This window comes from Castor canadensis, chromosome 8 (assembly GCF_047511655.1).
Source record: "Castor canadensis chromosome 8, mCasCan1.hap1v2, whole genome shotgun sequence".
Classification (NCBI taxonomy): Eukaryota; Metazoa; Chordata; class Mammalia; order Rodentia; family Castoridae; genus Castor; species Castor canadensis.
In genome coordinates this window covers 20,218,600-20,232,564 of record NC_133393.1, presented here as the reverse complement: position 1 = coordinate 20,232,564, position 13,965 = coordinate 20,218,600, and the positions used below count along the sequence as shown (strand labels likewise).

The following is a 13,965-nucleotide window of genomic DNA, read 5'->3' as shown; positions in this document are numbered from 1 at the left end:
ATCTCTGCTATTTAAGGGCAGAGTCTGGTCCTGCCGTGCACATGACAGGGGCTCATCAAATATCTGTTGATGAATGGAAAAGGTGGCATTACCACATGTAGGGCCAATGGCAGCCCAATGACCAGACACCTGCCCATCCTCCAGTGCCACAGGGGAGAGGAAGGCACTGCTGAGAGATGTGACAAATCTGCAGAGAATGGTCACTGTGGCTGAGATTCAGTGGTAAAGATGGGTAAAGCAGCACTGACACAAACAGTGCACACACCCTGCCCAGATAAAAGGAGGAAGTACAGGAGCCCTTCTGCCCCACCCTGCCCCACCCCGCAGGTCTCCACAAAGGGCTGTTCTATGTTATTTACTGTCTCCCAATGCCAGTTATAGTGAGCTTTACTGTCCCTGTTCAAAGACTCCCCCAGAAGTGGCAGGTCCTGCCCATCCCCACTAGCCAGCTGAACTGAGGCAGAACCCCCAGACAGCTTGAGGACTGCCGATTCCCCCAGGAGCTGTGGAACCTGCCATGAATCCAGCATGTACCCAGGTCTTGGTGCTGGGCCACAGTGTGCCCTGACCTGTGGCCTTTACGCCTAGCCGGCAGCACCCAACAATGAGCAGGCGTGCAGAGACTATAGGTGGTGTCAGATGCTGAGAACTCCAAAGTGGCTTTCCCCTTCAGAGCACCTTCCCAAGACAGCAAGGGGCTACTCTCCCTTTTGAGGGCTGAGGGCATGGTTATATTCTTTGGAATGACTGCAGTTGGGGGCTAGGATACTGGGTCAGGAACTTGTGTCACCTTCAAACCTCACCAGCTAGGAGGGGAGCAGCTGCTTGAACTCCACTCCTAGGACCCCAGGGGGAGGAGGGGACATGGGGGGAGAGACGAGGCGTGGGTGGGTGGGAATGAGGGCCACTTGGTGTGTGTTAGGAGAGAGGGCCACAGGCCTGGAAAGTGCGTGTAGGGCTGGTCTCTGTGACTTGGGTCTAGCCAAATGGCTGGTTCCTGGTTTGTGGATTTGGTATCTGACTTTGAGGAGGTCACTCAGCCATCCCAGGAGACAGACTAGAAAGCAGTGTGGCAGGGGCAAGACAAGAGTAGCACTGGGAGGGAGTCAGGAGACCCAGGCCCAGCACAGGTCCCAAGGAGAGGCTCAGAGACTCAGTTTCTACTGAATCATGTGAGAGTGCATCTGTTCTCAGCACTCCTTGCTGGCACTCCCAGCACTATAGTTCAAACACTTAAGAGAAAAACAGAACAGTCAATGTGACGAGACCTGTGCTCTTTCTAATTTGGGCAGTTTCAAGGGAGGGAGTGTGAGGTTCTAGAGAGAGTTACTACAGTGTCCCTGGAGTTCAGGTGAGAGTAGAGCTTCAGGGGTTGGGGAAGCTCCCAGAGCCAGCCGTTCTGCAGAGGTTGGCGCCTCTGTAGTATCCACCAAATGCCCTCCACACCACACGCTGGGGCCACTCTAAACCAGGAGAGCTGCTTCCTAAGGACCAGCTGAAGATTTTGTCTGCTTTCTTCCTCTCACGCCTCCTCCCAAAGCCCTGCCCTCAGCCCTTCCCTGCCAGAGGTGGGTCAGAGCAGGAATGTTGGAGCTGCCAGGTACTTGACATCTGCCTGCCATGCTTCAGCTCTGGGAGGAAAGCTTTTGAGGCTTTTCCTATCTATAACTAGGTTCCAGGTGAAGAAATGCCCTCAGAGAGGCTCTCCATGGGACCATACAGCTCTTAGGTGGTGGAGCCCAGGCTGGGGGATCCTCTGCTGCCCAGTCTCAACTTAAGGACCAACTGGCAGAGTGTGCAGTGGCCCCTCTGTCATGTGTTCACAGACCTCTCCCGGAGCTCCTCCCCACCCTCACTGCTGGACCAGTTGCAGATGGGCTGTGATGGGGCCTCGGGCGGCAGCCTCAACATGGAGTGCCGGGTGTGCGGGGACAAGGCTTCAGGCTTTCACTATGGTGTCCATGCCTGTGAGGGGTGCAAGGTATGGCTGGGGGCTAGCAGGGTTGTGGGGGGGGCTATAAGTTGACTCACTACAAGGGTTTTCCCTACCTCAAGGATGAGACTCTGAAAATACCCCCTGCAGAGTCCCGTGGTCCCGTCCCAGCTTGCCTGCAGGAAAGGAGGGATTTCCCTGCCAGGCCAGTCTTGCTGGGCACATGTCTGCTGCCTAGACCACTCACTTGAGCTATGTGGGTGGCCAGCGCCCCCTGGGGCTGGAGCTCCAGAAGGCAGGCAAGCAGGTAGGACAGAAGGAGCCTTGGGAGGGTCTTCCTGTTAGAGGTCAGGATCTCTGGTGTCTTAAGACTGAGAGGGGCTCTGACAAAAAAAGGAAACATTACATTTCCTTTTCCAGTAGCAATTCTGGGTTTTTCCTTCTAACTGCACACCCATCAAAACCTCACAAGTTTTTTATTAAGACATCACCTGCAAAATACACAGAACCATATACATTTATGAATGAATCAAAGTAGCTGTGATACAGCTTTATGTTCCCAAACTCATGAAGAAGCTTTAAGACTTCATTCAGCATGTAAAATAAAATATGGTGTATAATTTAAATTAATTTCAAAAGTGTCAATATCTTTTCTTTTCCCTCCAGAAGATCTCCCCCATTACTCCCAAATTTCAGCAGTTTCTACCTCCCTCAGCACAGCCCAAGGGTGGAGCAAGTCCCTCAGCCCACCTCATCCCTCTGGGCATCACCTCACCTCTTCTTGCTCCCCAGGGCTTCTTTCGCCGCACTATCCGCATGAAGCTGGAATACGAGAAATGCGAGCGAAGCTGCAAGATCCAGAAGAAGAACCGCAACAAGTGCCAGTACTGCCGCTTCCAGAAGTGCCTGGCACTGGGCATGTCACACAACGGTGAGAGCTGGCTCTGATGGCACAGGGCTGCTTGCTCTGTTGCAGGGAGCACCCAGGGGAGCCAGAAGGGGGTGCGTGTAGAGCAGTGCCTGGTGCAGACAAGCATTGTGGACATCAGCTGGTGACTTTGCCACTCTGAACCTGGTCCTTCTCCTCAAAACCTGAAGCTCTCTGCTGTGGCTCAGTGGGGAGTTGTGAATAGACCCCAGCCCAAACAGTGTTGGGAACACTGCTCCCAGAGCCTCAAGCCTGACAGAGCATGAAAAGCCACTGCCAAGACCAGGGTTCCTTTAGCCCTCCTGTCTAGGAGATCAGGAGCCAGTAAGTGACCATGTGTCAGTATTGGGAGCCAGGTGGGAATTTCTTGGAGGCCAGGCAGGAGTCCTAGGACTGAGCTGTCTCTGACAGCTGCAGATCCTGCTCCATTACTAGTGCCGGTGGTCATCAGTGCTTACAGTGTGGGTGAATGCTCGTAATTATTTGTCCAACCACCCAGTAAGTTTTAAGGAGCATCAGCTCCACCTTTCCTGATAACAAAAGAAAGGTGAAGTAGCCTGTCCAAGTCCCACAGCTGGCAGTGTGCCCTGGTGTGCAGGCCTTCATCACTAGAGCTGTCTTTCAGCTCTGCCTCCCCACCCTCTCCCATCCAGGGAAGCCCAGTCACTCAGAAATTAGATTCTATGTGCTGGCCATTGTGAAGGAGACCTAAGATCCCTGACCTTGACCTTAGGACTGCAGGGGCTGCCCCAGCATTACCACCTTGTTGACTCTGGAGCATTTGAGGGCCCTAGGTTCAGAAGGGATGACTCCTTTTTTTACCTGTGTACCTGTAGAGGAACAGGGAGGTTAGAAGTGCTGGCCCCTGCCCGGCTTCTCAGTGACTGTCCCTAACCCCTGTGCAGCCATCCGCTTTGGCCGGATGCCAGAGGCTGAGAAGAGGAAGCTGGTGGCAGGGCTGACCGCCAGCGAGGGGCACCAGCAAAACCCACAATTGGCCGACCTAAAGGCCTTCTCCAAGCACATCTACAATGCCTACCTGAAAAACTTCAATATGACCAAAAAGAAGGCCCGCAGCATCCTCACTGGCAAGTCCAGCCACACAGCGGTGAGTGTCACTTCCCGACCTAGGAGTGTCCCGAGCTTTGGGCCTGCTGCCACCTTCTTGACTCTTAAGAGAACCAGGTCTTCTCTCCCCTGACTCTGGTACAGGCAGGGGGTGTGGGGAACACATGGGTAGGGGTTCCCCCAAGGCCAGGCCTCTGACCAGACCTGGTTTTCAGCCCTTTGTGATCCACGACATCGAGACGTTGTGGCAGGCAGAGAAGGGCCTGGTGTGGAAGCAGCTGGTGAACGGCCTGCCACCGCCCTACAAGGAGATCAGCGTGCACGTCTTCTACCGCTGCCAGTGCACCACGGTGGAGACAGTGCGGGAGCTCACCGAGTTCGCCAAGAACATCCCCAACTTCAGCAACCTCTTCCTCAACGACCAGGTGACCCTTCTCAAGTACGGTGTGCATGAGGCCATCTTTGCTATGCTGGCCTCCATCGTCAACAAAGACGGGCTGCTGGTGGCCAATGGCAGTGGCTTTGTCACCCATGAGTTCCTGCGCAGCCTCCGAAAGCCATTCATTGACATCATTGAGCCCAAGTTTGAGTTTGCTGTCAAGTTCAATGCCCTGGAACTTGACGACAGTGACCTGGCTCTCTTCATTGCAGCCATCATTCTGTGCGGAGGTGAGTGAGGGTGAGGCGGTAGGGCCAGCCCCATACAACCAGGCCTCCTGGGGGGTGGCACCCTCACTGCACGGCACCAAGTCTGAGCTCAGACAGTGTGGGAACATGTCCTTGTGATGCTGGCAGTGAAACACACATGACACTAGCTGTCCATGGAAGGGTGGGGTTAAAAAAGACTGAAAAGAAATACATCCTTGGGCTGGGGGCATGGTTCAAGTGATAGAGCAAGTGCAAGGCCATGAGTTCAAACTCTAGTACTGCCAAAAAAGAAAACACTAAAAGAAATATACCCTCGTGTTAATAGGGGTTAGTGGTGGGTAATGAAGAAATTTTGTCTGCATTTTTCAGTTTCCAACACAATCAATACAGGAATAAACCTGCTCACCAACAGTGGCATGGAGCTTACTTTGGGTCAGGCACTGTCCTAATTCTTCTCATAGAGTGTAACTCATTTGATCCTCTCAGCAACCCTGCAGTGCAGGAGGGGTTTTTTATTATCCTCTTTTACAGAGGAGGAAATTGAAGCCCACAGAGGCCAAGGGATGCCCAAAGCCTCATGGATAGTCTGTCATAAAGACGGAATTTGAATGCAGGCCCGAGTCTTTCCCCATGATGCACACTACCCTACACACATCAGGAGAAAACTAAAGGCAAGAATCAGGAGATGGAGGGAGACCAGGAGCGGGGACTAGAATACCCAGTGGAACTGTCAATGGAGAACAGGGCTCAGATTTGTCCTGGGCAGGGATGATTGCTGTCCAAGTCGCTCACTGCATGGATAGGGGACGTCTCTGTCCTGAGTCTCCATTCCTGCCCTGTATCCCTGCAGACCGGCCAGGCCTCGTGAATGTGCCACAGGTGGAGGCCATCCAGGACACCATCCTTCGTGCCCTTGAGTTCCACCTGCAGGCTAACCACCCGGATAGCCAGTACCTCTTCCCCAAGCTGCTGCAGAAGATGGCTGATCTGCGGCAGCTGGTCACTGAGCACGCCCAGATGATGCAGTGGTTAAAGAAAACTGAGACTGAGACCTTGCTGCACCCCCTGCTCCAGGAAATCTACAAGGACATGTACTAAGGCTGCCAGGCCTCTTGCAGGCTCCAGAGGGGCCCAGCCACAGGACTGTTCTGCAGGCCAACCGACGAGCACTCAGCATAGCCCATGGGTCACACTCTTGCACTCCCAGACACACGTGGCCTGGCTCCTATGTTCCCTTCCTTCCACCCCATTGCTACCCAGGCTCGTTCTCGCTTATCTGTGTTGTCTTCCCTCTTTCTCAGTCTCATCTTCCCAGTGCCTCCTGGTTTTCTGTTGCCTTGCCTTCTGTGTGTCTTCCACTTCTCTGCCCCTCTCCCCGTCCCTATGTCTGTCCCCTTTCCCCTCTGTGAGACAGTCAATACTGTCTCACCAGCAGCCTAGAACAGGATCTTTGCCTTTGTCTGGCCTTTCCCCAGGAGCAGACTTCACCCTCCTTGCTCTGACCTGTGGGCCTAGGGCCTTGCTTCTGTCTTCTGTCTTCACATGAAAGGCTTGGGCCATCCAAAGAAACACTACACTCTCTGGGCCTGCTTCCTGGGTCCAAAGAAACACTATATTCTCTGAGCCTGGTTTCCTGGGGAGCTTTGCCTGGATGGACTGCAACAGTGGCCTGTGGTCACAGGGTCCCTGCTATGGAGGACAGTGGGCAGGGGGCCTCGGTGGAGAGCCACACACCTCCCTCAGACTCTCCTCCGCCCAAGGTCAGTCCAACAGCCAACCCCACTCCAGCAAGCCCAGCCTTATACACCTGACTTCCTCCATTCTTCAAGCCAGTCTTCTAGGCTGGCCAGGAGGGAGGCAAGTTTCCCACCAGGTGGGGCCCATACCCCTCACTAAAGAGGAAGGAAATAGAAGTTGGTTTGAGGGAACAGCACCCATAATTCTGACCCCTGGACTCAGGTCTGAGTCTCAGGGTTAGAGGTCAGGGAGAGTGTGGGGCAGGCCCTCCATCAGCACTCCATGTCCCCCTCCCATTAGCAGTGCCATTTCCCGCCAGGAGGTGCTTCACCACCCTCACCCCAGTGGCTAACCCCTGCACCTGCCCCGCCCTCCCAAGGCCAGGAGTGGATGGAGCTGTGCCTGCCCCCAGCCTGGTGATTTCTCAGTGGGCAGGGGTGTTCTGCCAGTCAGACAGCACCAGCCTGGTACCTTCACTTTACTGTTTTCTTCCCAGTTGATCACCTGGAATTCCCCCTGCACAGCCTGTGGGGACCTTGACCCTGGCCCCTTCCCTCCTGCCCAGCAACCAGGTGGAGGTGGAAGGTGTGTTCACCTCAGAGGAGGGGCTGACCAGCCTGGAGCCTCATGAAGAGCAGGAGGCTCAGAGCAGCCCTTGCCTATAGGGTCTCAAAGCCAGGTGGAGTCTGGTGCTGGTGGCTCACACCTGTAATCCTAGCTACTCAGGAGGCAGAGATCAAGAGGATCATGGTTCAAAGCCAGCCTGGACAAATAGTTTCACGAGACCCTATCTTGAAAAACCCTTCACAAAAATAGGGCTGGTGGAGTGGCTCAAGGTGAAGGCCCTGAGTTCAAGCCCCAGTACTGCAAAAAAAAAAAAAAAAAACCAGCTTCTTGGGTCCTGTTTGGTCCTCCTTCCCAAGAGGCCTTTCTGTCTGACCACTGCTCAGGGAGGAGATGGCCTCGAGAGAGGACAAGCTTGGCATCTGCGGAGTGGCCTGTTCCCCAGGGTCATTCCCTACTAGCAAGGCCTTCCCGCCCCTCCCACCCCAGCTGACCAGATCTTTGGGCTAGGGTTGCACCCTTTGGGCCACGTCTGAGAAGGGAGAGCTGTGTTCCTGCCCCACCCCCATGCACCCTGTCCCACCCCCACCCAGGTCTGGTGCTGAGGGTGTGACTCTTCTCAGTGTCTGGACAATCTCCAAAATTGAAATGTATATTTTTGCTAGGAACCCCAGCTTCCTGTGTTTTTAATATAAATAGTGTACACAGACTGACAGAACTTTAAATAAATGGAAAATAAGTATTTAAGTGTTGATTTGAAGCTGACTCAGTTCTTCTGCTGTTCTGGGGGTTGAGGGCAAAGAAGGCTTTGGGATGCTGACTGGAAGGTTCTGTTCTGGCTGTGGGTGCTGGTGGTCCCTTCCCCCTGCCCCCGCCAACCTCTTGTCCACCACTGTCTGTGAGCAAGGGGTGTGGAGGACAAGAAGATGCACGTGTCTCTGTAGAGAGGGCTTGGGTGTGAGGGGAGGGGATGCATACATTCCGAAGAGATCACATGGCGGAGTAGGGGATCACAGAAGGCCTGTGGAGGAGGCAGTGAGTCCTGGGCCTTGAGCGGTATGTGGGACTTGAAAAATCCAAGCTGTTGGCCACTGCTCTAAGAGACCAGGGCATCCCTCTCCTCAGCTGACAGCAGTTTCCTCCTTCACTTCCAGGGGAACCACAGTGCAAGGCAAGGGCAGGGGTATGTACTTGTCGTTTTTCTGTCACTGTAACAAAATGCATGAGATAGCTCACAAAGAGATGAGGCATAAGCTGGTGCAGTGGCACACATCTGTAGTCCTAACTGTTCCTCCTTAAGCAGCTATTAGGTGCTGTGCATCGTACACACATCACCTCCCAACCTCACACAACCCTACGAGGTAAGTGTCACCACCTGCCACTTCCCAGGTGAGAAAGCACAAGGAGAGACGGGGCATGCCAGGAAGAGGCAGAGTCAGTTTTCCGTCCCCGGCCTCATGGTGATGAGGCTGCTTTTCACTCATGACTAAAACCTTGGGAAAAAGCTAGTCAGCAGGTGCACCCAACCACAGCTCCACACTTGGGGCTTGAGCAGCTCTGAGGTGGGGGACCTCATTTGGCCTCCTGAGTTTTGAATCCCCCTCAGACAGCACAGGACTCTTGAGTCTCCCACATGCTTAGTCTTGGTCACCCTGCCTTCCCAGACCCTTATTGTCCTCTAGTACTTGCCCACAGATCCCCGAAGGCCTCATACCCTATCCACATTTCTGGAGCCAGGGCAGGAGCCACAAGCCCACCTCCCCTGGGGCCTAGGGCTTGGTGAGGGGGTGGGCCTGGCCTTGGGCCCCTCCCTCCTTGGCCTCACCCAGGAGGGTAGGATAAAGGCCTGCAGCCCTGCCTGGTTCTCACCAAGGGCTGCAACTGGGATGGAACCTGCAGGACCTGACAGCAGCCACTATTCCCAGAAGCCATGCAGGTAAGAGTTTGGGTCTCAGGGAAAGTGGGGAGAAAATCTTTGGGGTTCAGTCTGGCCACAGAAAGCCTAGTCTATAAAAATTTGAGGTACACCTGGGGAGGAGGAGTTTCCTTGTCCCTTGCCCCAAGACCCAAAGGGCCTAGAGATCATCTCCTCCTCCATCATAGTCCAGAGATGAGCCCAGAGGGGGAGAGGAACAGAACAAGGCTGCCCATCTGATTCAGAGCTAGTTTGGGATCTAACCATTTAGGGTTGGGATTTCCCATGCACCTTTCTTTTCCACCCAACAAAGGCTTCTCTGCCCAGAAACACCAAACCACCCCCATGAGGGTGGGATCTTGTCTCCTGGCCCCCATTGTATCCCCAGCTCTTAGTCTGGTGCCAGGTACTCATAAATCTTAGCATGGAAGCACTTTGGATAGGTTATTACACTATTAGAGAGTTAACCCTTTGGATATGTCAACTCTGAATCAACGCACACCAGTTCAGTAGGCATTCTATCAAATATTCATACCTTAGCACGACTTCATTTGTCAATAGCTGGAAGCCATCAGTTCTCCCAGAACTGAAGTTTGGGTAGAGGAAGGGTAATTGTGGAGCTTGGTGGCTTAGTGTGAAGTGGCTTTCCTAGGCTGAGAAGAAAGGCAGCCAAGGAGGAAAAGAGGCTAATTAATTAATTAATTAATTAAAAGAATATTTACTAAAGGAGGTTTTTCAGTTGTTCCTTTCTGAGCAGAGTCAGGAAGATGGCAGCCCAGACTAAGTTTGGGATCTCAATAATAAAATCCACTGGGCTCCAGTGGATCTTGCCTGTAATCCTAGCTACTCAGGAGGCAGTGATCAGGAGCATCACAGTTCAAAGCCAGACCCAGGCAAATAGTTTTTGAGACCCTACTTCGAAAAAACCTTTCACAATAAAAGGGCTGGTGGAGTGGCTCAGGGTGTAGGGCCTGAGTTCAAGCCCCAGTACCACCCAAAAAAAAAGGCAGCTTCTTTGGCAGATTCCGACACCCCCCCGCGCCCCCCCCCCCCCCCCGCCACCAAGTCCTACTGTGTCATTGCCCTGCACCCATCCTGCCTCCCAGGCTCAATCACAGGGATTTTTCTGCTTCAGCCCCTCTTGGTCACCCCCTACCTCCCTGGGGCCTGGATCACCTGTGACCTCTGGCTACCCTGTCCCCTACCTCCTTTGGCTTCAGAAGTTGGCTTGAGAAATTCCCCATATCTGTAGCCCTTCCTTGGCAAGCCAGTATTGGTCAACTAGAGAGTTAGGAGTTGAGTGGGGACACCTGGGCTGCTGCCTGTGCGCTTTCTCTGATCTCAGACCACCTGCTTTCCCTTTTGAAAACAGGAAAAATGACTCCTGCCTTTTAAGGCTTGGGTTTGAAGACCAAATGATCTGATTTGACATGTCCCCAAACAAAATTTGTTAATTGAGGACTGGAGATTTGGCTTAAGCTGTATAGTGCTTGCTTTGCAAGCACAAAGTCCTGAATTCAAATCCCAGTCCCACCAAAAAAATACATTGCTTACTGATATATTAAGAGGTATTTGAAACTGGGTGCTGGTAGCTTACACCTGTAATCCTAGGTACTTGGGCAGCTGAGATCAGGAAGATCTTGGTTTGAGGCCAGCTCAAGAAAATAGTTCTCGAGACCCCATCTCCAAAATAACCACAGCAAAATGGACTGAAGGTGTGGCTTAAGCAGTAGAGTGTCTGCTTTGTGAGCTCCTAGCCCTGAATTCAAACCTCAGTCCCGCCAAAAAACCAGATGTTTGAGTGTTCCATGGTGTTCCATGTCTGCAATCCTAGCACTCTGGAGGCTGAGGCAGGAGGATCAGAGTTCAAGGCCATCCTGGACAACATAGGGAGACTATCTCCAGAAAAACAAACAGATAAAGATGTTTGGGGCTGGGCATGTGCCTCCAAGGTAGAGCATCTGCCTAGCAAGTGCCAGTTCCTGAGTCCAAACCCCAGTACCACACACAAAAATAGGTGTTTGGATAGAGGGTCTAAGCAAACAATAAAATGATAAATTGATTTAAGCAGGTTCCTTTACAACCCTTATCAGAGCCTCTACTATGTTCATTTATGATGAACACTGTACAGCATGCCGCTAAGAAAACAGAGGAGCTGGGGATGTAGCTCAGTGGTTAAGTATTTGCCTAGCATGCACAAGGCCCTGGGTTCGATTCCCAGTACTAACAAAAAAAAGAGAAAAAACAAGAGAAGGAAGAGTTTCTGAAGCTGGTGTCATCACAAGGCCCTTCCCCCTTTTTCAGTGGGCCACATATCTGTGGACATGCCTGAGAGCTCTGACCCTAAACTTCTGGGCTTGTGAAGGAGACAGCTGGTGGCCTCTCCAGGCAGTGCTAGAGGCTGGCCTCATTGTGACCTCTAGGCCACAACAAAAAAGACAAAGCTTTGCTAGCATGTCCCCATCGGTGGACCAGGAGTCACTCATCCCTGCCAGAGGGCCTCACCTCCACCGACCCCTGCCCTCTACCACCCACTGATCCTGTCCCTGCTTCAACCAGCCTCCTCCCATCTACACAACAGGCTGGGCACCTTCCAACTATGTAGTCCCATGCTGTCCTACAACTTAGGATCCTCCTGCATGAGCTCTCCTGTGCTGGGGTTATAGGTGTGCATTACCATACCTGGATCTTTCCAACATTTTTACCTAAGAACCTCAAAGAAACTTGAAAAGCCATGTACCACCTACCTACAGCCTCCTTAGTAGCTGGGATTGCATGTGTGCTATCACACCTGGCTTATTGATTAAGATGGGATCTCAATGACTTTTTGCCTGGGCTGGTCTCAAACCTCAATCCTCCCGGTCTTTGTTTCCCAAGTAGTTGGGATTATAGGTGTGTACAACCATGCCCAGCTAAGACATTGCTTTGACTAAACTGTTGCACTGGGCTCCAATTAAACATCATAATGAAATCACTCATACTAAAGTTCTACCTCACCAAACCAAAACTAAGTGTTCTTTCTTTTGTTGATGTTGTTGTTATGTAATGATACAATAATTATGATAAAGATTATTGCTAGCACTTCCTCAAAGTGCTTCCCTGTTCACCCTGTCTAAGTAGGTCCCCACCTACTTATTTCTGTCAAGGCCCTCGTCACCATCTGCATCTCTCTGGTTATCTGTGCCCTGTTGCAGGGTCAGAGTCTGGACTGGGGGAGGCAAGTGAGGTGTCATATAGGGTTGGAGCCAAAGTTTAATATTTTCTTCATCATGGATTTTTGAGTTAATTTTGACCTTTTAAAATATTGTCCTTAAGTATTATTTCTTTTGGATACTCAGGGATTTTGTTTTTGCATCCCCTGAAAACTTGTGTCTGAGGCAAGTCTTACTGGCCCTGATTTCTTGATCCTGGGCACCCTCTCCTCCATGTGGGCTCCCCGGGCAGATGGAGCCATCTAGCAGGTGTGAGCATCTTATTGTAAACAGAGGCCTTGTAACTGAGGACCTGGAATCTTCCCCAAGACCAGTACTTGTCACCGTCTGCTCCCTTCCCTGTCTGCTTCTCTACCAGCTCTCTAGGGGAGAGGTGGGAGATGCTCCATGTTTAGGCCAGACCAGTCTGTGTTCTCAAGGGACTAGGATCTGAGTCTCTGTCCCTGTCCCTGTCCCCCTGGCCACTGCTTGTGTATCCTTCCCCCTCCAGGCAAGGTAGGGTACAACAGGGCACAGTCCCTCTCTACCTTGTCCGTGTTCCTGGCCTGCACTCTTGGTAGATTCACCATGAATATTTGCCCAACTCCTCCTTCTGCCACTCATCTTCACCTCCCACCTGCCAGCCTCTAAATCTCCCAAAGATGCTGGTGATATGGGCCACAGGGGTGGCAATGACAGTGAGCGTTTACAATGGGTTTGCTGGGTGCCTGTTGCTTACATACACTGCCTCATTTAAGTGTCACATCACTCTGTCATTGAAACAGAAATATACTATTTTCTAGGTTTAGTTATGTGCAAGTAGATGCTATTATTATTACCCCTATGTTACAAACAAATAAACTGGGACCTGGAAGTTAGATGGTTTGAGCTCACCCAACCAAGCCACAGTGGTACCAGGGAGAACTGGCTGTGTAATTTGTGGGACCCAAGTGTGAATGAAAATGAGGGGCTCCTTGTTCAAAATGTGTTAATAACTTCAAGACAGCAACAACAGAGTATTAAAATAGTGGGGGAGGGGAGCTTGTGACTGTGCAGGTCCACCCCACAACATCAGCCCTGGTGCCTGGAACCAAACCTAGAATTTTTTTTTTTTTTTTTTTTTTGCAGTACTGGGGTTTTAACTCAGGGCCTTCACCTTGAGCTACTCCACCAGCCCTTTCTGTGATGGATTTTTTCGAGATAGGGTCTCACAAACTATTTTCCTGGGCTGACTTCAAAACATGATCTTCCTGATCTCTGCCTCCTGAGTAGCTAGGATTACAGGTGTGAGCCACCGGTGTCCAGCTGAACCTAGAATTTTGACTCCAGACCCCAACAGACCCTGTGCTGAGAGAAAGTAATAGTAACTGTGACACACTGAGCATTTACATATGTGTTGTGCAAGGGCTTCAAAAGCCCTTCAGCATCCTGTAGAGTAAGCCTGGTTACCTCATTTTTGTTGTTGTTTTTGTGGTACTAGGGTTTGAACTCAGGGCCTCATGCTTGCTAGGCAGACGCTCTACCACTTGAGTCACTCCACCAGCCCTGCTTTAGTTATTTTTTGAGTAGGTGTTACATTTATGGACAGGCAAGCCTATTTATGCTATGTAGCTGGAATGACAGGCATGCATCACCACATCTAGCTTTTATTGGTTGAGATGGGGTCTTGTGAACTATTTGCCCAGACTGGCCTGGAACCACTATCCCAGTCTCTGCCTCCCTAGTAACTAGGATTACAGGCATGAGCTGCCACGTTCAGTGCTTACTTCATTTTTAAGGACCAGCGGGGTCAGGATCTGAATCAGGACCAATCACTGTCTAGAAAGGTCAGAAAAGCAGGAGCTAAACTGAGCTGGGCATGACTCAGAAAATCTCTTAGGACCTTTGTCTCCCGGGCCCAGAGCAGCCCAGTGGTTCCCACAGAAAGACATCCCGGGTCTGCAGGTACTTCCAGCGGGGCATCTGCTTCCACGGAGATCGC

General features: G+C 51.8%; 1 protein-coding gene across 7 annotated transcripts in view; it reads left to right on the top strand.

Moving 5' to 3' along the window:
* Ppard (peroxisome proliferator activated receptor delta) overlaps window positions 1-7,625 on the top strand; it is a 74,771-nt gene extending 67,146 nt beyond the window's left edge. For 6 of the 7 annotated variants that reach the window (XM_020168924.2, XM_020168923.2, XM_074082362.1 and 3 more), the window contains 5 exons: window positions 1,827-1,981; window positions 2,726-2,864; window positions 3,767-3,969; window positions 4,145-4,598; window positions 5,428-7,625. In XM_020168924.2, coding sequence (XP_020024513.2) covers window positions 1,827-1,981; window positions 2,726-2,864; window positions 3,767-3,969; window positions 4,145-4,598; window positions 5,428-5,675 — 1,199 coding nt within the window. In that variant the 3' untranslated portion in view covers window positions 5,676-7,625. The remainder of the gene's footprint in view (window positions 1-1,826; window positions 1,982-2,725; window positions 2,865-3,766; window positions 3,970-4,144; window positions 4,599-5,427) is intronic. The other variant, XM_074082366.1, reaches the window with a different exon arrangement.
* The last annotated feature ends 6,340 nt before the right edge of the window (window positions 7,626-13,965 follow it).